The 26,811-nt window shown below is 37.5% G+C and overlaps 1 protein-coding gene across 2 annotated transcripts in view; it reads left to right on the forward strand.

Annotated features, from left to right (window-relative positions):
• The first annotated feature begins 7,137 nt into the window (after positions 1-7,137).
• plpp4 (phospholipid phosphatase 4) overlaps positions 7,138-26,811 on the forward strand; it is a 43,686-nt gene continuing 24,012 nt past the window's right edge. For both annotated transcript variants that reach the window (XM_077582820.1, XM_077582821.1), the window contains exons 1-2: positions 7,138-7,545; positions 24,232-24,340. In XM_077582820.1, the coding sequence (XP_077438946.1) occupies positions 7,457-7,545; positions 24,232-24,340 (198 nt within the window). In that variant the 5' untranslated portion in view covers positions 7,138-7,456. The remainder of the gene's footprint in view (positions 7,546-24,231; positions 24,341-26,811) is intronic.

Genomic DNA, 26,811 nt, shown 5'->3' on the forward strand with positions numbered 1-26,811 from the left:
CCCCTCTTTTCCTCGCTCTCTCCCTCCCTGCCTCTCTATACTATCTCTCCCGCTGCCTTGACTCGATCACCGTGCACGCACCTCGCCTTGGTCGTCAACCATTGCACACCCGCCGTGTTGCAAAGGAGCCAAGCATCAAAACCACGCGCTGCAAAAGTGTGCAGCTCGTTATGCAACTTGGCTGCCCGCATACAGGTGCTGTCCCCGGGACAGTGTCCCATATGATGACGCTAAGGAACAGGTATAGGCTGTACATGAGCTAACTTTTCCTACTCAATATAGTTACTACTCAGTTTTCAGCTCAATTTAAATGGATGAAATACGTAGCTTTGTACAAAGTTTGTGCAAAAGGTGATTTCCAAATGGAGTACTTAAGCGCCTTTTCTGATGTGCTATTATTTATTTATTTTTCAAAAATATGGAGCATAATTGGAATTTAGGTCGGGGGGTCATGAAAAGTTTTACAGACACACCAACGTTTGGATTACATTTGCAATTGAAGTGATTATGTGCGTATGTTTGAGAATTGTGTGTAATTGGAACATGACACTTTATTATTATTATTATTATTATTATTGACCACATTCGTATTTGCCACAACGATATAGCGCCATCTAGTGCGCCATCTAGATTAAGCTATGTTTCACGTCTTTATTATATAGTTATTTCTTATTTAAACTTAACTGCGCTAAGTTTAAAAAAAATATATATAATATTTGTAACATGCTGGCAATTTATTTTATTTTATTTTATTTTATTTTATTTTATTTTATTTTATTTTATTTTATTTTAGTTTAGTTTAGTTTAGTTTAGTTTAGTTTAGTTTAAGTCACTTTCTTTATTCACAAATCACAATTTATGCCAATGTTACAGGTAGGCCTATACATATTGTCTTATACGTTTTACACGTGCAGCTTTCTTTCTTTCTTTCTTTCTTTTTTTTTTTTTTAATTTGCACATATTAATGAGTTATTAAGAACAAAACATCAGATTTAAAAAACAGTAAGATAGTATTAAATTAAACATAAAAGAGGCATTCAGATTTGGCGTATTATGATCAAAAGGTTGTTTTATTTCAAGATAGTGCTACCCTCTAGTGGAATTTGAATTTACTGCATGTTCTCCCTTTTGAGGATGTCAGTTGCGGATACGCTTACACTTGAATGAAGAAAAAAAGAAGAGTTTTTCGGCTTTGGCATCGAGACAAACTAAATTATAATCAAAAGTTGTTGTAGGCCTACAAATGAAAGCAAAACCTATCATCAACACATATCTGCATTTGCTGTGATAAGTTGTCTAAAAGATTGTTTCTAATTCCCTTTTGAAAGACTTTTGCTAAAAATGATGTCCAATGCTTCATGTTCTCAAAGAATGTAAAAGGTTACTTACAGTATTTTAGATCACTTATTGATTGTCTTTTTGATTGGACATTTGTAAGGTGTCATGTACAGCTAGCAGCACAAGGAAATGTGGAATACTCTCCCTGATTGCCTGAGGGCTCCTAGATAAACGCAGATGGTTGCATCACGAAGGGTAATACTTTGAAAGTTAGAGAGACCTGATTTTGATGGTTTGGATGCGTTCAGTGGAGTGACATTGACTGATGGGGTTGTCAAAGTTTGCTTTCTTTTCACTGTAAGGAAGTCCTTCTCAAATACGGGGGGTGATGCCAGGGGAGCGTGTGTGGAGCATGTTTTTTGTGTGTTTTGTTAAGTGTAATTGCACATCCACTACAGTAGGTGGCAGTGGCACAATAACTATTGGGTGCTCTGCAGAAGTGTACGTACAACAATTTTATAGACAAATAATACTTTTTATAGTCACAGTGGCGAGTTAAGAGGGGCGCGGAATAAAATTTTCTTCTTGTCTGTAACAAAAAATTATTGCAAAACACTACTGTAAGGAGATTACTATCATTGAATTTGTAGTAAGCAAAAAGCAAATTCACCAACGACCACCTAATGTGGCGTTCTTTAAAACGTAATCTAAGAGATGAGATTATAGAACCCATCGTTCAGTGCTGCTCATATTATCGACATTTTACCTCCTATTTCAACACTGAGCAGCTGCATGTTTATGCAGCAAGTGAAAGAGGGCCCGAGTAGTGCACTGGTGTGCTAATGACCAAACAGCTGTCATACAGAAGGTGCTTGAGGCTGAAGAGAGTTTGGGCTCCCTAACACTGGCACTGCTGCATCTTTTTTTTTTATTAATTGATAATTGAGTGTCAAAAACATAATCAACATTGACCTGTGAGATTGGCTATTGTACTTGTGTCCGTTCCACCATAGGCATCAATGGCTTTTAATTGTATGCCGTAAGATAGAGGCGTGTTTCCCACATGTGTTTGCTTATCGTATCCCATGGGGATACTTTGATTTATAGTTGTTTGTCTAACCCATCTGCCACACAGATGTTTTTGAATTGCAGACACATATCAATTTTTTATTTAGAACATGTACAAATTGTATTTAGGACAATACTGTACTAGAGGACACAAATTGGTATCTTCTTGATACTTTTGCTGTACCAACATCCCCACTACGTAGAGCAGGGGTGTCTAAACTTTTTTTCACGGAGGGTCGCATAAAGAAAAATAGAAAGATGCAAGGGCAATTTTTCAATTTTAAACATAGTAATACCAGTCAATGGTGTAATTTTACATTGTTTATTGCCATAATGGCTATACAATAAATCACACATGATGAAACTGTTATTTGTCTGCATGCCAATGGCAATCATCCACAAAAACTTGTTTTAACATTTGTGTTTCAAGAATCTATTTTGAACGACATGATTATGTAAAATGTACATGAAATTTACATTTTAAATAACATAAGTAGTGCTATAAGGGTTTTCTTATGGTGCATGTAGCATTAAAAATGTCTTGCTTTACATTTAGCTTGATTCAGGTAAGAGCAAATGCCGTTTATTATTTGTCTGTACGTGTAGATTGTCAATCTTTAGTTATTGCAACTGTACTCAACAATTAACTGCCACATCTAGGCAAACTAGGTTCTATGTTTTTGAGAAAACGCTGTGATTATTTTTTGGGTTCTTTATTGTGCCCCTAATTTCTGAAAACACTGCTACCTGTTTCTGATCTCACTCTAGCAGCAAATCACACACTGTAAAAAACGAGCTGTTGGCTAAAAATAAAAACAAATATGATGTAGCAATTTCCACATATTTTTTTAAGTATCTTTCAATTCAGCTATCGTTGAGTACATGCCACAAGACTTATCTAGCCTAAGAAAAAAAAAAGAGTTACAAACATGTGCTGAAAGTGTTCCTATTTTTTACATTGAGCAGATGCCAATTTTTAATATTTAATTTTAATTTTTTATTTTTTACAGCGCGGTAAGACTCGTACTGCTCGCAATAGCAATGCCAGCGTTGCATGCTCCTAGCGCTTGCCAAGCCGTGTGAAAGTACAAGAAAACATGTAACTATAATATTTGCATGATTAGCAGATGGCATCAATTCAATGTCTGCCTTGTAAGAATCGTCTGTTTTGCTGAGTTGGCGATCTGACTTCAGGAAGCGGGTTGATTAAAATTCTGACTTAGGAACGTTATTTTTACCTGATATTTTTGCCGTGGCGAGAGTGGATGTTATGGGTCGTAGTCTTTATGAAACTGAGAAGAATGTGTCCCCTGCGTCTTCAGTGCCAACTGTGCCCAAATGTCAAAGACTTCATTGTAGTCCGATTACAACTTGTGTCACTACAGTACATTTCAATTTAAGCTAAACTAGCACGCAATATGCTCGTGATAATATACAAGAGATCTATCAAATAACGGCATTTGTTTTGCTTGAGTTTTCTGCATTCTATGACCTTGGCTTTTGTTTACTGTGAGTGAGACTAAAATAAAAATTAACTACCAACTACCAACCAACTTACTAACTGCAGGTGCAGCGGTGAGCGACCTGACCTTGAATGAGGGCGCGTCTCATAGTATGACGTCATCTTCCAGGATCTCGTGACCAAAGATATCGTAATAATAATTTATGTACATTATGTTGTTGGATTTTAGTTTTGAAAGGCAACAAAATGACTTTCAAACACACACATACACACACAAAATGGACATTTTTTGCACTGCCACACTTCTCCGCCACAGCCAACCCCCATGTTTTATTTCTTCGTCTTTTTATCAATAGTACTGTGGGCCATATCATATATTTACTCCGGGCCACTAAAAAATGTACTGCGGTCCACAAATGGCCCCCGGGTCGTACTATGGACACCACTGAAATAGAACAACAAGATTATTCCAATTTACAGTCATATTGAGATGCATGACATAATCCATTAAGTGTCCAGTGTAGTGTATACATTGTGCACCTCTACAACCAATGTAACTGTTTTTGTTTGTGATGACAGATGGCAGAGAACAAACAATGCAGATGGAAATTTGCTCGCATGAGAGGAGATAATCTGCAGGGGGCTCTCTCTTGTCTGTTTAGTGTACATACATCTTAATCTCATACAAATATGTGCACTTTGATTAAATAGTCATAGTGTGTAGATTTAACTGCAGACTTCCTCAACAATGCTGCAACGAGTAAATCAATAAAACTCATTATGTAACAATATTTTCTCAAACAAGAGTTGTTTTGGGTATATCAAACTGTTTTCTTGTTTTTGTTTTCTTTTTTGCAAACTGCTGGATAGGGTGAATTAAAAGAGCAACTTTATGTTTTATAAGTGCACATATTGTACGGTGTTTTGCGTAATTATTGAGACACTGATTACAGTCATGCATTTTTATTAAGTCTATATTTCAAACACATTTTTCACCTGGGATAGTATTTGTATTATAGATGCACATTTGTTTTAGTGCTACTTCACTTTCTCTTTTTCCCTCTAGGACCTCTAGTTTATTATACCCATAAAACTGCTTCCACAAAAGTAGCCCAGCAACTTGCATTAAAAGGCAAAGTGATGACATTAAAGTAAAGAAAATGATAGAGACGTCCCACACACAGACACAGTGAAGCCCTAAACAGATTGCAGTTGTGCTTGATTATTCCTATTCTTGCTGCAGCTCAGATGTTGTATTGAGGTGTCAACTGTGTCATTAAAGTCAGAGTAATCATCACTCACTGATGGCTTAACATTGATATTCGCTCATTCCATAATACGTTTAAATCCACAGTCTCGTCTATGCCAATATTAACGAGTCATTATTGACAACATTAATCTCAAACTAATTCCAAGTGATGTTGAAATCATTACATAAAAATGTTTTTAATCAGTTGAAGAATTGTGGTGCCCAAGAAATTGTTGGCGGTGTGATGAGTCAGTTTGTCAGGATTTTCTCAGCATTGTATTGTTTACGGTAATCAATAAAACTTTGTAATTTCACTTTGGTTTTGATGAAATATTTAACAAGAGTTACACTGTATGTCAGACTTAATTTTGGGAGGCTTGACGGGAATGTATGTGTGTTTTGAATTGGGGAGGGGGGGGGGGCAGAATGAAGTGAAGAAGTTCTCAATGGATGCTTGTTAAGGTTTGTAAAGTCTCTGTTAACGTCAATGAATCATCAGAGCTATTAGCACCTTAATGCTTGGAGGTAAAAAGCAGATGTAGCTTGGAATAAACTTGTCAAAGAGCTGCGGGACGAAAGCTGTGACAACTCACGCCTTGCGATTTTCCATCATTTCATGTTTCCTTTGGTTGTATTGTTTCTCCCCCTTTTTCTTCTTCACAGAGAGCAAGCAACGATTTCAGCCGTAGGTGAGCATGTGTCCATTGATTTTTCTCAGTCACGAGCTTTGCTAATGGGGATCTTATATAGCAAAGTGCAAAACAGTCGCACGATTGCTAAGTTAGGCCTTATAGAAATGTGTTTTTTCACAACAAGTCTGCAAACGCGAATGGTAATACACACCAGTGTTGGCAGGGGTGGCAGGAAAACAAGTTTTATGGAGCATCAAATATTCATGTGTGTCCACAAAGTGCTGGCCAGGGCTCATGGCCTGCAGGTAAACTGGCAGTGTACCTTCAACAAGGTCTGCCTTTGCAGACCCTGAGGTAATAAAAAGTCTGCATACTGGGCTGGGCAGACCCAACAGGCAACATGACACTTTTGAAAATAATAATGTAACATCATGTTTCATACTGTGTACTGTATAGGAATAGTGGAATGTTTAAATTCGATGACACGTTCATCAGTCCTAAATCTGTAAAAAATGAAAATAGAACTAATCTTCATCATACCTTAAATAACTATTTCTAGTAAAGTAGTATTAGTAGCAGTAAAAGTAGTAGTAGTAATAGTAGTAGTAGTAATAGTAGTAGTAATAGTAGTAGTAGTAGTAGTAGTAGTAGTAGTGGTAGTAGTAGTATTAGTAGTAGTCGTCGTAGTAGTAATTGTAGTAGTAGTACAGGTCAACAATAGTCCAGTAATAAAAGCAAATGTTGGCTTGGATCACCATTTCCTAGCGCAGCACCGCTCCCTCAGGTGATGGAACAAATTTCACAATCAATGATACTTTGCTTGACTCATTGATCCATTTTCAACAGTAAGAAGATAATATTTTAGTGTGATAACTTCGCAATTTTTTATGAACAATTAATACCTTTAAAAACATTTTTTTCCACTTGCTGTCGACTGGAGATGACATCACCTGTGCTGAGGAAATAGATAGCGACCAATCATGGCACAGTTTGCTGAACAAGCCCAGAAAAAAGGTGAGCCGTGATTGGTTGTTACCTATTTCCTCAGATCAGGTGATATCATCTTCAGTCAACAGCAAGTAGAAAATGTGTTTTTAAATGTATTAATTGTACATGAAAAATAATGAAATTAATTTTGGTCAAAGTATTAACTTTTTACTGCTAAAAATGGGTCAATGAGTCAAGTATCCCTTTTAACCTTTAAAGATATTTTCTCGATACAGCTCATGAATTAATACAGTAAAGGAAAATGAGTTTCCTGTATTGACACAATGCATCATTGGATACACAGTTTTTGAGTGAGCATGCATATGAATAATATAGGGGAGAATTAAATAGAAAATTGAGCGAGATAGAGAGAGAGAGAGAGAGAGAGAGAGAGAGAGAGAGAGAGAGATGCTGACTTTCAGTTTGCACGGTCTCCTCACTTTCACTCCTCCTCCCCAACTCCGTGTGAGTCAGCTTCATATCGAGTGGAGGAAGAAGAGTTGAACTTGACAAAGTGGGAGCTGTCACTATCACAGTTTGAATTAAAAGAATCCCTCGAGATGATATAAAGTGACCAGTCGGCGGCGGTTAAGAGGACGAAGAAAGGCGAAGACAAGCAAAGAAGGCACCAGGTGTCGCGATGGAAGCGCGCAGCGTGTGATTGGGAGAGCTGCTCTTTTTTTCTTTTCTTCAACCCCAGGTGGATTGTAAAAGTAAACAGTGAAACGTGGACCTAGAACTACCTTTTGTTCGTCACACTTGACGGGTTGAGGCAGCACCATGAACGTGTCATCGCCAGACAGAAGGAAAACCGTGCGCGACCTGGCTTTGGAGATTGGTATCCGAGTTTTGCTCTTCGGAGTTTTTGTGTGAGTAAAGTCGACATACTCTTCACATTGTTTGATCATGACAACGGATGTATATGATTTATGGTTGTACTCAAGTAGTTGAAGGCGTCAACTGCATGTTTTAAGACTCCCCTTTGCTGTAGGGATATCATTTTGCCACCAGGGGGCGCTTTATATCACTTCAGGACCTTGGACAGAAAACATAAACCAACAGGTTGCAACAACAATTCCGGATTTGTACTGGATATAATTTACATCCAAATACGCACAATTCTCTTGAAATATATCTAATATTCTCCTAAAGTAAATCATACTCTTATGGAAACTAGCAGGATGGAGAAGCTTTCAAATGAAGCTGAATACTTTTTGAGAAATCTGACCTCATGTTATAAACATATTCAAGAAATGGAAGAGGTGACCCAAACATGACATATGATGGGAGGGGGTCCCAAATGAAATTCTGCTTAGGGCCTGCTTTGGTCTGGCACTGGTGGGAAGGCTAGCTTGGAATATGACATATTATATGTGGCGTTAATTTATTTTCTTTATCTTTTCTTCTTAGCACATCTTTGTGCGGTTCTCAGCTCAGGCCTACCTGTGTGGCATTTGCATGTTCTTCCTGTGCTTGTGTAGGATTTCTCTAGGTTCTCCCACTTCTTGCCAAATTCAAAAAATAATTGAAAAGTAAAAACTGCCCCGCTGTTTCTATCCAGTACGTGTCCTGTGATTGTCTGGCGACCTGACCAAGGTGTAATCTGCCTCTAGTGTGGAATGTGGATTCTATGGAATGATTAAAGGCACAAAAAAAAGGCTCTCGCTGAAAGTCAAGCATAACCCTAAGTCAAAAATAATAATAATAGAAAGACCTCAGGTCATGATAATGTAAAACAGTCCAAAATAAGCTCCTCTGATATTGAATTTGTGGCTGCACTGCCTAAATGACTTGTGTATATTGTCATTAAAACATGTCCTTGGGCTAGGTGATCTGTCTCTCTACTAAAAGGATTACACAGCCAAGAGCCTTATGCGGCACACTCATAGTGTCTTGAGTAATGGAACATGTCAGAGGGAATTCATTCTGCTATTACACTCAAGTGTCGCAATGAGCCTGTTATATGTTCCCTCTGCGTGATTCACATTGGTGTCTGATGTGCTGCTGTGTAATCGTGCTTTCAAGCCATATGAAGTCAGCATGATCATAATCATCAAGAAGAGCTACCTGAAATCTGTCTCAAGGGCGCAGCTAAGAAGTTCTTGATTGCTGTAATGAATTGAGGTTTGTGCCACGTTTTCTCTCCTCAGTGCCAAGTAGGAAAAGTGTGTCAAGGAATGCTGCCAGATAACTTGTTCTCTATTGTTAAAGTTAAACTGACTGTGACACCTTGTATTTATTTTTCATTTTAAACAAAGCAGCCCAGTTTCTTTCCAATATACTCTTCCTTCTTTGTATTGTCAGTCTGGGTGCCTTTTGGCACCATGCTGTCTCACAAATCAATCTTGGCTCTACTCCATACATCATTATACCAGTAAGTACACGCATGGAAAATGTTTCCTTGTCATGTGTCTGGCCCCTCACATTTATTGCATGGAAAAGGTCATCATCCCCAAATTTAATCCTGGTTAGTTTACTGCAGTGCACAGTATGCTGGCATCAGCCAAAAAAACATACAATATGGAATGGTCTTTCTTTGACTTATACAATACATCCGATACCCTAAGTATGCAAGTGTGAATGGTTGTTCATCTACCATATTTTTCGGACTAAAAGTCACACTTTTTGTCATTGGTTGGCTGTTCCTGCGACTTTTACTCCAGTGTGACTTATACATGAAAAAATATACCTAATATAATTTCACAGACAGCCACAAGAAGGCACTCTAGACTTATACAATATTATACCGTATTTTTTCGCACTATAAGGCACTTCGGATTATAAGGCGCACCTTCAATGAATGGCCTATTTAAAAACTTTTTCCATATGTAAGGTGCACCGCATTATAATGCGCATAGAATAGAAGCTACTGTAGTGGCTGGGGTTGCGTTAAGCATCCACTAGATGGCGCTTACTTAACCAATATTGATCCATGTATAAGGCGCATCGGATTATAAGGCGCACTGTCGGTTTTTGAGAAAATTAAAGGCTTTTAGGTGCACCTTATAGTGCGGAAAATGCGGTACTTAGTATGATTTATACCATGTTTTATTTCTACCTAATTATGCATTTTTGGTTAGTGGGACTTATGCTCCGGAGCGACTTATAGTCTGGAAAATACGGTATGTGTACCCTGCCTACTGCTTGAAGACAGATGGGATAGGCTGCACTCCAGCACGTCCGCGACCCTTGTGCGGATAAGCGGTGTGGATAATGGATTGACGGATGATGAAATTGCATGTTCCTTTCTTGTTTTTGACATATTTATATTATGTGTCTATCGTCTATGGCTAGTTTTAGCATTGACTTTGTAAATTCCTGCTTCAATTCAATGTTTAATTCTGGAGGGTAACATTATGGTGTATTTTCCTATGTGCATTTACAGTATACAAATTATTTGTGAAATGACAGAGGCAAGGAATTCCGGGTTATTTTGAGGCAGGTTCACCAAGACATTTTGTCATTTGCTCGAAACTTGCAACTTGCCAGAGCGGGTCACATACGACCCTGACGGCTGCCTGAGATTTTCATTTGGGGCTTACTTTTGGCCCCTAAATCCGTTCTGAACTCTGCGTCTTTAGAACTCTTTGGCTTCAAATAGATTACACTGTTGTTGTCTTCTTTTAAAAGTCTTCTAAAAGTTCACTTGTATCGAATGGCTTTTACTTAGCTGCGGCTATTACCGCTTTGTTTAGCTGCTCATTTTATCTATTGACAATTCTGCTTATGTCACAATTTAAGTCAAAATGACGATTAACTCGGCGAAAAGAAGCTCTTCGCTCATTAAAAAGCACTGGATTTTGGATTATTGTATTATTATTGTATTATTTGTCTACTTTACAGGTGTAGATTTTTTTTTGTTCATATTTTAGTGCTGATTGTATAGTACTTTAACTTTGTATTATTATGATTGTGATTATTATTACTAGTACTACTGTCATTGCATATTTAAACTTGAATAGCAGTCATCGGAGCCAAGGTTAAGAGTGACAAATGAAGCAATGTAGTATTCTAAAGTTCCTTAATTATGAAACAACTTCCTGGATCATGAAGGATTATGTGCCCTGTCATTAAAATTCTCTGGTTATATTGACAGCTTAGTTGCTCGTGCAGTGCATATTAATTTCACTATCCCATGCCCTACCACTGGAGACGGCTTATGTATTTTTTTTGCTCCCTCTATAATATTGTTTTACTCACCACCCAGAACCTTTAGTACACAGTTTACTTTTTTAAAGCTCTATAATAATAAAAAATATTGATCTTAATATTATTGGATGTATTAATAAAGGCAGAATTTCCATGCATTGTTTGCCACTGGTTAGCATAGTTGTAAATAAATAGTCTAAAATACTGTAAACAACAACAAAAGCAGGTCAGGCCTTCGTAGGTCAGAGTGCAGCCGTTTTATTGCTTTTGTTGGCAAAGGAGAACTCTGCTAATTGAGGTCAGGACACTCAAGGCTTTAATTCAGTACAGAAAAAATAAACTCCTTGCCAATTTTTGTTGGGGCTTCTGTTTGCTGTATGATAATTTCCTAGATGCGCCATTAAATAACCTTTACCCACCGGACCAAGATTTTACTGTAAATCTAATAAGTGGCTGAAGACTTTGTATGTACAAGCTTAATTTGAGTTCCAGCCATTGATCAAAATAGTCCAACTGATAGCTCGGCTTGTGAAGTTGTGATATACTCCCATTACTTCCTTGCTGACCCTGTGCACCAGTCTTAACAATATATTCCTCCTGCTCCATCTTGGTTGACCTCAGAGACAACCAGGTTTCTTCTACGTGGTTATTTTAGACCACATGGTCGGTGGGTCACACCAATCAAGACCCGTCTGCCCTGTTTGGACTCTGCCCACTTCTTCCTGGTGCTGCAACCTACTCACTGCCTTCTGCACTTTGACTTCGGCCCTCCATTTCCTTCAAGTTGTCACTGTGTATTACTCATTGAACTGTCGGGGGAGTCCACTTAACCCCATCACCACCCTGGCCTTCTCCTGCTTGAAGTCAAGGGTAATGGATTTCAGGGGCAGACGGAGCAAATTCCACCCAAATGGGCCATTTGTCGAGAAGCAAAGTGTGAGATGTTGCCATTTTGTGGATGATGGCTTTTTTGAATCCATCTTGTGAACCACTGATGAGATAACTTCAGACAGCTTAGATAGGAGGTGAAGTTAAAGACACTTTGCAGTTTCCGAATAGCGTTCTCTCTCTTCCTCTTTTTTATTTTACCATTTCCTTGTCAGAAGAGTCTGGATTTGTGTAGCCTTCCCACACTGGTGGAGATAGATTGTTGTACAATGCGGGGGAATGTCCTCTCCTCCAATGGTAAAGATCACATGCTCATTCCATTCACCTTTTTGCAGCTGGACTTCCGGTTTGTAATTGCCGATAGATACCACAAGATGGCAACAAAGCACACTGTTATTGCCTTGCCGTGCACACAAAAAGAAAATCCCTCGCAAATAGGTGAGTTTTTCAGCAAATTAAAGATGATAGGCAAAAAAAAAACCTGTGAATAGAATAGGCAAATGAGCGAATGCCCCATCTATATGGAGATTCACTGTACTGTGCAAGTTGTCTTAATGTCGTGGCTGGTTCCTGGACACCAACAGTGATATTCTTTTCCAGTTCTTGAAGTTCCAGGGCCATCTGTACCCCAAGAGCAATGACTTCTCACACATTATTCAGATTACAGTTTGGTCAGAAAGGATTTTCCATTTAGGAGAATATCAAATTTTATTTGCCATTGCTTCCTCTTGGCTTCAGGCGATGCACTGACCGTAGTGACAAGCACTATGTTTGTTGCTCATTTGGCCCCGTCTTGCCAAACTGCAAATTCAGTGCAGTTGTCACAACTTGCTAAGCACCCCAGGAGTCAAACACATCTTTAGAGTAATGACAGTAAAATCGTTCCATCCAAATGGAAATCAATCTCCTATCTGAAATGTGTCCATAATTATCTAATATAAAAAGTTGAGATTTACATTCCTTGCAATCTGCAGGGGGAAAAAACAAGAGTTTAAAAAGATCCAAACAAGCAATATCTTGTCCGTGTTTAAAGTTCCACATCTTTCAGTTCATGATTGATGGTCCAATAAAAACTTAAATATGCAGTCACAGATGCGGCTTCTAATAAACACCAACATTTTGAGGACACAGGAGTACACATTGAGAAAAGAAATGGGGCAGATAAAATAGAAGATGCTTGTAGTTCGGGTGATCTAATGGATTTTATATCATATAGATTAAGACTTGGGGAATGACAGCAGCAAATAAAGGTTGCACCAACCCTTCTGAGAGCTTATATCAGGGCAATCTCAAAGCTCCTACATGGAGTAATTGTCTGGTGAAGAGAGCTGCTGTTTTGAGGGCCGATGTTCACATTAAAATCGAATCGATCCATCTTTGCTAAAGCTAACAGCAAGGCTGACAGAAGCAGAATTTATTGCTTCTTATTGCACAGATTAGAAAGATGGAGCCAGACCTTTGCCACATACATTATTATTGCTCATGTAATGTTAATGTAAATGTGATTTCAGCAATGCCAGAACAAAATGTATGTCTTATGAACTACAACTTTATAAGACAAGCTACAAGCCAAAGACAAGACACTTGCATACTAACAACTATCTTCCGTTCTCTAAGAATTTACAGCACAGAAGAAAAATGCCTCAATTTTCATGTTGCTCTCAGGTACACATTATACTGCCCCTAAAATTATTTCAGTGTTATGTAATTCTGACATCTGGCATCTGAGACCCTAAATTGGAGGTCATCCAATCTGTTGGCCTCATTAGTTTAGTAGGAAGAAAACTCGAGATGGCTGCATACATAAATTTACGACAGAAAACAATCATCTTGCAGATGAGACCTTCCCCAGGAGGGTTTACTTATTGATCCTTGAGTGAAACACCTATTGAATTTATGATAATGTTACATAACTTTAATTAGTTCAACCAGAAGATTACCATCGGGAAGGAATACAGCATAAGATTGCAAGGGCAAGAATTACAGTTTTAATTAAATTGCATTTGTTAGCAATCTCAATGGTGTTTGTTGGATGAAAATACACGGAAAATTGCAGTGCATTAGTGTCTCTTTAATGTGTGTGTTTTGGGGTTTTGGTTATTCCCATTCAAATTTCTCTTCTGAAACTTGACTGTGGTACTGTGATAGTTAGTAAAAAAATAAAAATAAATAAAAAATTGACATTTCATAGGACAGAGACGATTGTATGGGTTCTTCCTGTGCATATGCCAAAAATAAAAGTATCCAGTCACCCATCATTCATATTCGTAGCATATTGTTAAATTAATACCTCTCTGATTGTGTCAATCAAAAGTTAGCAAGAATTCTTGATACAGCTCTTGTATAGGATATTATTAGATGGCCCATGCCTATTGAGTGTGTATCCAATAATGTTGTTGTATTATTTATGAAGATCTCCCTGGTATTCTCATTCTAAATTATTCAGTCTCCATCTTTATGAGAGCTGTTAAAAGAAGAATCAAACCGTTAATAGAAAGTACATTTACACAACTAATATGATTTTATGAGACTTCACTTACAGTTAGATCACTCAGAAGACATTTTGAAAGCATGATATTCTCCCAAATTGCTTTAAATATATATTTAATGCATTTACTTTTACCTCAGTAAAATTCATGACAGTAAAAACGGATATCTTTTGAAGTATTCATGGCTACCGGTATGTGAAAAAATACATTAGCATGGAGACTTTAATCTTGTTCCAATTTATGATGAATCCAGTTGCACTTACAGGACATTCAGCCCTATAATTAGATTTGTCCTCTTCCCGTCCAAACTGTTAAGACGTTCATGTTCATAGCTCTTTTATTCTCAGCGTACTTGAAAGATGCTTGCTGGTTTTGTAATCCTTCTTAAAGAAGTCCTTGACTGAGCGCCTTTCGACGAGTTCCTCTGCAATGTACCCTCTGCATAAATTAGGTGAATTTGAGGGGAAGTCACTGAATACGATAACAATGGTTGTGTGTGTCAAAAGTAGAAATCTATATTTACCAAGTGCTGTAGTTTGGACACTTACACAACCTAAGGTAATGAGTTTTGATACAAGAGTGTCATAAAAAGTGGGCTTTAATGATAATAATGCTATAATGCTAAGGTATTAAACATTAATGTTCTCTATGTTGATTATTGTTTTCATTGGTATAAAACTGTTTTTAAAAATCACGTGTGTATGCATTGGCTCAGGATTTTTTTTTTTATACCACGCACCGGGGTTCTGCTGTTGATTTATTATGACTTTTGATTATAGTGACTCAAGATTTTGTCGTGGGAAATGGACTGCTCACCAGTTCAAATAATATGTTGGTGTGCATATGGGGTATGTTGGTAGGAGTCAGTTGTTATTTTTAGGGTTGTTTCATTTTAGCAATGATTTCACTTGTTTGGATGGTGCAGGGTAATACTTTGACTTGTCTGAAAAGCAATATGTAAACCAACAACAACGCATTTTCCATGACTACAGGATGTCATCACACATTTTTTTAAGATACAAAAAGGTTTTTGTTCTTGTTAATAACTGAATCTTTACATTTTTTTCCCAACTTCATCAAAAGGAAGGCTATAATTTCCACGTAAGGGTATAATAGCCTATCAGCGGGTTTTACAGATGTGCTAACATTGATATTCACGGTTTGAGACCATTACATTTGACCATGAACAAGATATTTTTATGTAGATTGTGTAATGATTTGCAACTGGTCAAAACCCGAAGCATATATGGAGGGTTGTAGTAGTAATTCAATAAAGATTTTATTTAAAAAAAAAAATGTAAAAACAGTTGTACACATAGCCCCCAAAGAAGAAAAAACACAGCAGCAAAAGGAAAAGACTAAAGTAAAATTGTGGTTTAAATTGAGGAAGAATGGAGGAGGGTTGTCAAAACCTAAGATAATGGAAAGTAGGAACATGATGAAACATGTTCAAGGAGATTAGCAGAAAAACACAAGAGAAACAATATAGTAATCAGCAGCAACAAAAGGGACGATCTTGAGTCTTTCTGGTGTGGGTGCAAACCTTCGGACTGGGGGTCCTATGTGCCCACGCAAGTCTAGCGCAATGCGTAGCCTAACTGTGCGCAGGGGTTGTATTTTCTTTCCTTTGGTATTTTTCTTGACTAGCGCAAATAGAATTGGACGTTTTGCGCCTTTGCGGGATGGAAGGCAGCCAACTCCCGGCCAATTGACGAAGCTCCACTGATTGTCTTTAAAATCAGGTTGGGGTGAGGCACACACAGTGGTTGACATTGTGGAAGTACTCCAATTTTTTTATTTTTTTTTAGTGAAAACCAACTACAGGCCGTTAGATCATGCACTATATTTCCTGTTCTCTCCCCAGTTACATCTGGTCGATATGAGAAGGACATTATCAAGATCTTGGAGGTGACACATTTCCTGGCAGGGTAGTTGTCATCCTCACATCAGAAATATCATTCTTATTTTCTCCTTCTTCCGTTCTCTGCTAGACACACACGTACCTTTTTTTTTTCTCATTAGATCGCTGTCATTTTTGTCTTACTCTCTTATCCATCACCTTGCTTGATGCTCTTATCTGTACAAATTGAGATGTGGAGTTGATGAAAAAGGCACCCTCCAATTACATATTACCTTGGCTCACAACTTCCTCTATATATAACAAGCAAGTTCATATTCCCCTTTTTTTTTTTTTTTTTTTTTACCTCTGAACCTTTATACAGTGTGTGTTTGACCAGACTCCTTAAGTCATGGAAATGTAAAATTCCTTTGCCCGATTTCAGATCCTAATGATGAACGTATAAACCCTTGACCGTTGAAAACATCAAACTAGAAATTAAGAACTGTAGGAGAGGGCAGGAAAAGAAAGTGTAGGGATTCAAATTATATCACAAATGGTTCACTTTGCAAACAAGCAGACAGCAACAGGACCATCTTTTTAAATAAAGGTGTGGCCGAGTAAGGGAGTGTTGAGTTGTTTTGCTTGTATTACAACATCAGCCTTGCTATGCGGAGATAATGTAATAGACGAAGCTCAAATTTAATAAATTATTATTATTATTATTATTATTACAGTGGTATCTCAGAGTTTGAACATAATTCGTTCCTGCGAAGTGTTCAAAGTCCGAATTGTTCAACCAATTTTTTTCCCATAGGAAATAATGTAAATGCAATTAATCCGTTCCCAAGTTACAAACAGACAATTCCTATTTTAATTTATATTCATGTTTTTTACATTCACAGTACAGTACAGTATTTAAACAATAAAAAATACTTTATTGTGTGATGGCATCAGTGGATGATAAATGCTATGTTAACGCTATCTTTAGTTCAGTGCTGAGTTTGTGCATTTTACATTGGGCATATTTTTAGACTGCTAAGCGGTCCTTGCATCCATTAACGTCAGGCACGTTGTTGAACAGCTAAGGGGGGTTTTTGTGCCAGTATTTACAAAAGTAGTCACGGTAGTTACAACGGCGCGATAATCTCCTTCCTAATTCCACTGTGGTTTGTAGCAGTGTATGTTTCTCTTTGCTGCCACAGGCATTGTCTTTCTTTGGGCCCATGGCGAAGAAAATTGTTGTGGAAAAATGCTTTTGTCTTTGCTTGGGTCTTCAAACTCCGAAAATGAGTGCAAACTCCGAGGCATTTTTGACTCAGATTTTTTGGTTGAATTTACATGTACAATATCTCAAGCTTTTTGTTCTGGCTGCAGAACTCTGGGTATTTCCTAACAGGATTTTTAACCCTTTTGAATATTTTCATCACGTCAACATTTATTGAGGACATCTCTGGAGCAATACTGGGAGAAAAAAAACAGTAATTGTATTACATAAAAGCCTTCGATACATGATATATAAATGCACAAAGTTACCTAGCAAGTCAACCGGCCTATGATAAGATCAGCAGCACGGTTGCAAAACAGATGGTTGCACAGGATGCGCAATTACAAAAAAATTACTCACATTGGGATCATTTATGGCTTTGTATGACTAAAATAAAAGTAATACTCTAACTGTAACAATCTACTGTAAACTATATAGCCCACTAAAATAATCCAGAACTATCATGATTGATATCCTGACATACTGTACTGTTAACATGCAAGGTAAGCACATACCAGAAGAGACTAAAGCTCATTTTAGAGTAAAAAGTAAAACAAATTAAACACAGAGTTTAGCAGAGTGTGTGATGTGCGTGTGAGGGAAAAAGTTATTAGTCTCTGATGCTGCTAATGGCCATTTTAAACACTTGACCTGGGATATGGTCGATGAAATCTTGAGCGAACAAAAAGGACAAATCAAAAATTTCTCTCATGCTGCTGTCAGTGTTGACATTTGCCAGAATGAACAATGAGCAAGAACGCATTGATAAATGTCAGCCGGCTGTGTGTCAGTCACATGTTTGGTGTCACATCAGAGTCAGAAATTGTTGCTCACTGTTGGGAAAATTCCCATGTCCCCTTTTTTTCAAAAATCACATTGATGGAGTGCAATTGGTAAATTAAATACTTTTCAGGGTGCACAATTTAAATAAATCAATACAAAGGCCTAGTAATTACTTCTTAAGCTTGTTAGTAGGGACTAGTAACGATGTCCAAACATCACAATACGATATTATCACGATATGAAGGTTGCAATACGATAATTGTTGGCGATATAAAAAAAGTCACAATATTGTATTAAAAAAAAAAAAATGCTCATACTAAAAGAAGCCACAATACATATATATGTATATATGAATATATATATTTTTAAAAAATTCTATTTTTTTCTAAATGTGTCTTTTACATTAGATATGATGTGCAAGGTTGGTCTGTGCTTATAGCATTGATGCGTTAACAGCATCTATAGGTATGCGAAGGCATGGATGCGTATGTGCGTATTACTTTGATGAAATGACAGAAGTTTCCTCTGTTGTGTGAGTTTCAGTAAAGATTGGTTGCTTAACGCACAGATATAAAGAGATGCTGCTGTGACTTCAAATTAAAATGCCTTAGAATGTCAAGTCAATAGTTATGAAGTCACAAAATTAATACTGAAGATGAGCATATTACATGTCAATATAGCAGCTCTGCGGTGTCAAAAAAGATATTGGATTTGAATGTAATTATGCGTGTGACATTCTATTTAAGTAGTGCCACATTCTGCGTAAAGTAAAAAAAATTGATTTAAGCAAAACCTTGTCTGTACCTTCTTGCAGCAGTGTTGAAGTAGGCTGCGGATTTACCATTAACCTACTGTGACTTTCTTCCATGACTAATTGCAAATCTTTCCTTTGTACTTTTACAATGGGATCGTTTTATCACGCCTGCTTTCTTAGGAGAAAAAAGTGCTATGAACATACATACTGTAGGGTGTTTTAAAATGCCATCAAAAAATGATGAATAATCTCCATTAAAGTAAGTTTGACTTTGTCATTTAATGTTACAATCAGAATGCCAAAAAGTGAGAACAAATTTAGATAAACACCCAAGCAGTAGTAGTGTGCAAACATATATTTACTTTGATATTCATACTTTTCACACATTTTACCCAAGAAGACTGTAGAATGGGAGATGGGGTGGGTGATGTAATAACTGACAGGGCCCCTTGAAAAAAGCATTTTCAATTTATGGCATTGGCCTGGAGGGGGCCCAAGTCAGATTATTTTTGCCCGTCCGTTTATGTGATTGGGATTGTTCAGGCATGAAATTTTACAAAATAACTGATAACCAGGTTCACTTCTGGGTGTGTGTTATCTCTAATTTGATTACCTTGGAAATCTCTGAACAGCGCCGTGCATTACGATGAAATAACTGGGGTTGTAAGCAGAGAGTGACAGGAAGCAGCCAGAAAGCTAATAGAAAGGTGAAAATATTTGCCAAACTCTGTTCCAGCGAGAGAAGCCATTTCCATCTCTGATGAAACAGATGGTCAGATCAGTTAATTTGCTTCCCAAACACAGATTTTCCACCAAGGTGTAATTAAATGTGTTGTGTAATTGTGAACATGGCAACAGAGTGTAACAAAGATTAATTTACAGTACAAAAGGTAAGCATGTTGCAAGACGCTTTCTCGGTTGACTTTTGGGCCATTGTGCATTGCGCCGTTTTCTCATTGCACTTGTTGATTAACACTAGCACAGACAGATTTTTAATAAGAGCTTCCTACCCCTGCTTTCAATATAATTATTTTTTTTTTCAAACAAAAGCGCTCAGCTTCTAATGTGTTGTGAATTATCTTTAATAGATGGTGACATAAGCACAGCCTTATGGATTACAACATTCTCAGACATTAAGACGGAAATAACCCCTTTTACACTTACATCTGTTTTCATCAAACTCAAATCCATTTCCTTAATTTGGTCAGTTGTGGACACTGTAGAATAACTCGTGTGGCCAAAAAAAAAAGTCTGCTGCTCTCAGTATAATGCAGCACAGCTCCACAATTACGCAAACTGTAACCACAATTAACGCTTGTCCGACAGTGTAAATTTAGACTGTGCATGACTATCTTTGTAAAAGGCATTGTTATACCAGTATTAAACAATATTGGATACCAGGGTTCTTAAAGGGGTCTGTAACCTGCAGACCTTAGTCCCTCACTTGTGGATATCTAAAAACAAAAAAGTGGATTTTTTTTTCATATTTATTTTTATCTTTTAGATAAAGTTTCTTCAAATGATTTACTGATTTCGATTAAAGAATATATTTTTAAAAAATGCCAGAGATGAAAATATTTTTTAAATTACATAAAAATGTCCAAAAAGGAAGACGAAAAGCAGAAATGACCATAAAATGTCCATGAAATTGCCAAAAATGTTAGAGAATTGAATTAAAAGGCAGAAAACGTTCAAAAAGTAACCATAAAATGTCCTAAAATCAATAAATAAAAAGTTAGAATTGATTTGCAAGAAAATGCAAAAAGAAAACGTTCAAAATTAACTGTAAAATATCCACACACAAAAAAATGCAAAAATGACCATAAAATGTTCGCTAAATTACCAAAAATGTCAGATCATGGGTAGCAAAAAAAGGCAGATTTTTTTTTCAAAAAAAAACGCCATAACATGCCCAAAAAGGAAGCAACGCAGAAAAGTACCATATGTCTATAAAATTACCAAAAATGGCTGACATTTGACAGAAAGGCACACAAGTCTAAACATGTATGACAAACGAAATATGAAAAGTCCCCCCCTACCCCTCAAATAAATAAAATCCAAAAAGGGAAGATGAAAGGTAGAAGAAAATGAATCTCAACATATTGTAGACTGCATTTTCCTGTTCTGGTGCATCAGCTGTGGGAGGGGATGGAGATCTTGAGAAATAATCCTGCTGTATTGTCAAGTATTGAGCGGATTTGAAAATGAGCTAATGAGGATAAACTGACCCATTTGCAGGGCTGTAATGAAGATGAACAGGAAATGCTGGGCTGTTTTTGGGTGTGAAAAGGTCAGATGAACTGAATCCGCCTGCTATGGAAATCAATTGAAATTCATGCTGAAATATCGTACGAGTTGGCGTAACTGCCGTCCACTATATCAGTTTCTAAATTCCTTTCGTTCAGCTGGCTTGTGATGTGGCGAACGCATTTCTGGTGTTGCCATGGCGATAGCCAACCTCTTTAATGGTATATAGGCCTAATAATGGTCGACCAGGCTGGAAATCATTTGATCTATTAGGATCACAGTTGGTGCACAATGACAGTTTTTCACACTAAAAGGATCGAACTGTTAATTTACCAACAGTTCATATGCCAGTACCGTCTGCTGTGACATTCTTGCAAGCTTAGCGGCAGAAAATGTTTAGTCAATTTCTGAATTGTAAAATTTCAGGGTCACTCGATTTTACTGCTTCCAATGTATCCACAGACAAAAGCCTGCATCTGAAAGCTTTCCAAACAACTTCACAATTTTTCTTTCAAACTTTTAACTACAAGATCTATGATGTTATGGAGCCCGTAGAAGCCATTAGGCTTTCCTCTGTATACAGCGCAAACAAAAGTTGATATAACAGGACAAAGTGCTCCCCAGGTAGCCAGCAGGCAGAGATGAGTTAAGGCCTGTTGGTGTTTATGGCCATCTTGGGGGCCCATCTCTCAACTTTGTGAGGATGTTGGGTATCACTCTAGCACTGATCAGAGACGATCTTTTTTTTCGTTTGTTGCTGGGCCACATTTCAACATTTTTGTCAGTTTCTACAAGGCTGCTACACTTTCTCGTTTCTTGTTATCTCTGTGTATTTACAATTATTTCTCAGCTTGGGCCAGGCTGGTGGCCTATGCTTTATGTCATTACCAATTGAAGCGCCATCATTATCTTTACTAATGCGATCAATGTTAGCCTTCTGCCACATTGCGGGATAAAGCATGTGTTAGCTGTAAATGATGCACACCCTTCTGCTTTCAAGGCAGCCTGTAATTAGAATAAAAGGGTGAATTAATTTCCACTAAGGATGAGCACTATAATAGGACTCGAGGATGAAATGGATGCAAGAAGTCATTAAAGTGTGTGTGAAGTGTATTCAAGTCCTTATTTTAAAGTTTGTAGTAAGGGAAGAGAAAATGAGGCTTGATCTAAAATTGAATCTCCAGCCAAGGGAAATCCTTTGAGGCTATGGATTTGTTGGAGGGTATTGGGTACAAATTCTCAGAAAGAAGGATGAATATTAGAACCTGCCTGAAACGCAATTTAATTTAGCACGAATGAAAATAATAATCTTCACCTAACAGTCCACAGCTGTGAAATATGTGACTTTTATTGCAAACCGCAGACATGTCAAAAGCTGAATGAATGCCATCCTAAATTTTACAACTCACTACAACTATACACTCACTGGCCCCAGCATTACTTAGGCACTAATGAGATTCAACGTAAAAGCTACCTTGTGCTTTTCCAGGGTCTATTAGTTGCTTTGCGTGCTTAATGCCTTCCGTTTCCTCTTTAGAAATTAAAATGTGTACTCTATATGGTTTAAATCCGGAGATTGACACAGCCAGTCTAAAGCCTTCCACCGCTTGCTTACTTCCTGATGAATCTATTTGTTGTTGATGAAGACACACCCAGTTTGGTTCCAACTTTCTTTAAATTGGCAGACAAAATGTTTTTTATCACCAACTTCTGAGTTCATTCTGCCACCCCATTATGTTGTTTTTAATCAATGAAGATTAATGAGCCTGTCCCAGAAGAGGCCATGCTAGCCGAAGTCATGACATTATCAATCATTCAAACTTAATTTATTTATTATCATACCAAAAAATAAAAACCAAAGTGCTTTACAAAGTTAAAAGGGAAGTCATGTCAAAAATGCTCTTTACAGTGTAAAAGTGTATGCGTTCTATGTCCCATATGTCTAAACCCAGCATTCTGGTTAGTATTGCATTTGTGGAATATGATTTCTTTTTCCATCTCAGGGGACGGCCATTTTGCTGTCGCCTGAAAATGACATCACTGTTTTTCAGGGCTCAGATAATGACCGATCATGGACTATCAGTTTTCTGAGTTTGGTTCTCAAGCTGTGACGTGATTGGTTGTGATCGGTCTGTCAATGAGCCGTCTACTTTAAATACAGACAACAGACAGCAGAACCATGGCCACTGCCCACAACTCCCAGTATCGAGGGTTCCCTTTGGGGGAACACTGAAACAAAACCAGTTTTCAGCAAAAATAAGACTAGTTCTAACTGTTCACGTCCTTTTGGAGGGGTGTTTATATCACTTACTTGCAGTTTAAACAATAACAGTGTTTTGCAGGATTTTCCATGTTGGTTACCTTTTTGAGCTATGGGTGCAAAAATAATCTTACTTCTGTTATTTTACAACCGCAATACAAAACATACGGTATCCTTATAATGCCTCTCTTTACGTGTCAATCAAAACTGAGCAACTTTATCTTCTTAATGATTGAATCCAGTCTTTTTGTCTGGATAGACATCAAGATTGGTATTTCCCCTTTGATCTACCTATTTCATCAGTCTTTACAGTTATTTCCTGTGTTCAAACATGAAGCCAGGCAAAGAGGAGTTTTTATCTCTTTAGCTGCCTTTGGGGAGCCGGTCTCAAACTCATTAAGACGCTACCTACTGAATTTAAGATAAGCCTTATAGAATGACAGGTGGGCTGAAGTCGCTATTTAATAACCTGGAGGGTGTATGTGTGTGTGTGTGTGTGTGTGTGTGTGGGAGGGAGAGATACTCTGTGGTCCGTATCTGTGTTTTTAATTCTTGCACTTAAACAGCATTCCCTCCCACTAACGTCTGAACAAAGGTGCTGTAGAGAGCACAATCTTGAAAATGGAGTAATTAATGAAGCATACTGTGTGCCACTAATGGAGTGACAGAACAACATAATTGCTTGACTTGTGTTTGCGAGGATAGCTGCTAACCGACCTTTTTGTACACTTTTTGATATGTCATACTGGATGTTTTTACAGGGTGGGCGTTTTTTCAAGTGAGGTTCCACTTTATATATATATATATATATATATATATATATATATCACATTGTATGCACAATATTAAAATGATTAAAGTATGTTTAATCTTTGCTGCAGATTTACTGAATTCCTGGAGCCTTTTGAACGAGTCATCCAACCTGAGGAGATTTGGCTGTACAAGAATCCGCTGGTTGAGTCCGATCATATTCCCAAAAGGGTCATGTTCGTAAGTACCTACTGTATCATTAAGCATTCCCTTTTATGGCCAACTTGATAGCAGCCATATAACTGATCATTATTTCCATGTAGCTGAACCATTTTCTTCGTTTAATTCTTACTAATTTGTGCAGCAGCAAAATCCTTCATTTAGGATGATTAATACTATGAATTCTCATCTTTGAGAGGTTAAGATGAGGCTGGTTGGAGCTGATTAATATTGGAGGATGTTAGAAAACTGTGCTTATTACCCTTCCATTGTGAATAAGGAGAGCTTTGGCTTAGACGGCCGTAACCAGCACTGTTCATACTCAATGTTGAACAAATGCAATGATATCCATTGGATTTAACACTTTATATACAGGTTCTTGCCAATTTTAGGACCAGCTATTATTTTAATAGTAATACACTACTGTAGTTGAGTTTTGGAAATAAAGATGTGATTTGTCTGTCACAGGTTATTATGCACTTATATTGGCCGAAAAGAAATATGTCACACAAATGGATAAAAAAAAATGTAATCAACTTAAACAGCGGTATAAGCGAACACGCGGCTAGTCAAGCAGTAGCTTCACTTATTGCATTCTTTGTCTTCCTCTTCCTGCGAACTAAACCCACCAAGGCCTTTTTCTTCACTGTCAGAATACAACAGCCCCAGAACTCCTTCGTTACACCCTTTCTCAGCCTGTCTTTCGTTGGCGCGGTCACTTTTGTCACAAGGCAAATTCGCTCAGTGATGAGGGTGTAGTCCGCCGTTTGTCAGTCAGCGGGGACAGACCCTGAACAGAATAAGCGGCACTGACAATGGATATTGTCTCAATTAACCTCAATGGGTCCTTGCTTATAACAAGCTGTACATTCAGAATTTATACTCACTAGTTCAAGAACAGTCATTTTTTTATTATTATTATTTTTTACACATTTCCTCAAATAGTAACCAGTGGTCGATTAAAAGCAGATCATTTTGTTCTGTGTCTCCCAAATGGCGGCGAAAGTTATGAGCTGCTTTGCTGCCTTAAAACACACACACACAAATACTTCCCAACTACAACATAGGGTAGTACACCCAAGAGCTGGGTCAAAAAGTTTTACTTTTCAGTTTGAAAAGTCTGAGTTAATTATATAGTGGTATGTTTATTGTTGTGGTTGTGCTTTGTTGTAGAACTAAGCTGCATCATACTACAGCTGTATTTTGTTATTAGTTTCTGTCTTCTCTCTCCCCCATAACACAAATTATAAGTGTTAAGTTATAATAGTATATTAAATGTATTTTTAATAATATTGTGTAACACAATAACCAAATAATACAAAAGTCTTTTCCACTGAGTTTTTGGGAAATAAGGCTTTTTTTTTTTCAAAATTTGCTGAAATGTTATGGGAGGAACCCTGAACTCACGCACCTTTTGTTGTAATGGAACTTGTATTTGATAACATTCTGTCTTTTCAAAACACCGTTCACAATTTGCACATGTCGACATGTTGCCATGGAAGCCACCATTCTATGACCCAAGCACCCTTGAAATTTCATCCATCCATCCATTTTCTTAACCGCTTAGTCCTCACAAGGGTCGCGGCCTTGAAATTTCAATGCGTAGGAAATCCAATTATAAGGTTTTCATAAGCGTCAACACTTCCAATGAATACAATGAAGACTTGTTTTTAATACATGCTTTGGCCGCCTGATACTGGAGTCTAAAATGGCCCCTGGCCATTATTTAAGGAATGGTATACTGAACTATAGTTTGGAACAGCGAGGGGATGAGAAAGACTGGTCAGGGTACTAGCATGATAGAAACTTGCAGGCCAAGTGGGAATGGAAGGAAATTAGTTTAGGAGAAAAAAGATCATGATTACAGTGCAGCCCCTGGTTAAAAACACACACCTTTATTCTGTGCTTTAATTTTAAGGACAATGCATTAAAATTCACAGCATGACTATCCTGGTAGTTTTTAATTATTAACCATATCAGTGGTCCCCAACCACAGTTAATTGATTTCTCTCTCTCTTTCTCTTTCTCTCTCTCTCTCTCTTTATATATATATCTCTCTAATATATGTAATCATCCATTGCCCCCCCCCCCCCTGGAAATTAGTTTCTGATTGGGAAAATGCGCTAATTAATTAGCCTCTCGCCAATATGCTTATTTGATTTCTTGAGAAATACAAAGAACAGCATGTGCCAGATGGTAGATTGGACTTCAACCACCTCACATGGAAACAGCACAGAGCATATACAGTTGGTGATTCCCAGCCAGTGTGCCATGAGAGAGCGCTTTTGGTGTGCCGCAGGAATTTATCACATTTCTCTTAATTGGCCCAAAAAAATGAAGCTATAACAAATAATGAATTTGTTCATCTATCAATGTCAGCGACTTATATAGCCAGAAAGAGCAAATCATAATCTTCTATAAGATGCTAGGTTTTTCTAACTTAAAATATGTGCATTTGGGCTCAGCAAACTTTGTGAATCACTGCAGCAAAC

This window comes from Vanacampus margaritifer, chromosome 12 (assembly GCF_051991255.1).
Source record: "Vanacampus margaritifer isolate UIUO_Vmar chromosome 12, RoL_Vmar_1.0, whole genome shotgun sequence".
Taxonomy (NCBI): Eukaryota; Metazoa; Chordata; class Actinopteri; order Syngnathiformes; family Syngnathidae; genus Vanacampus; species Vanacampus margaritifer.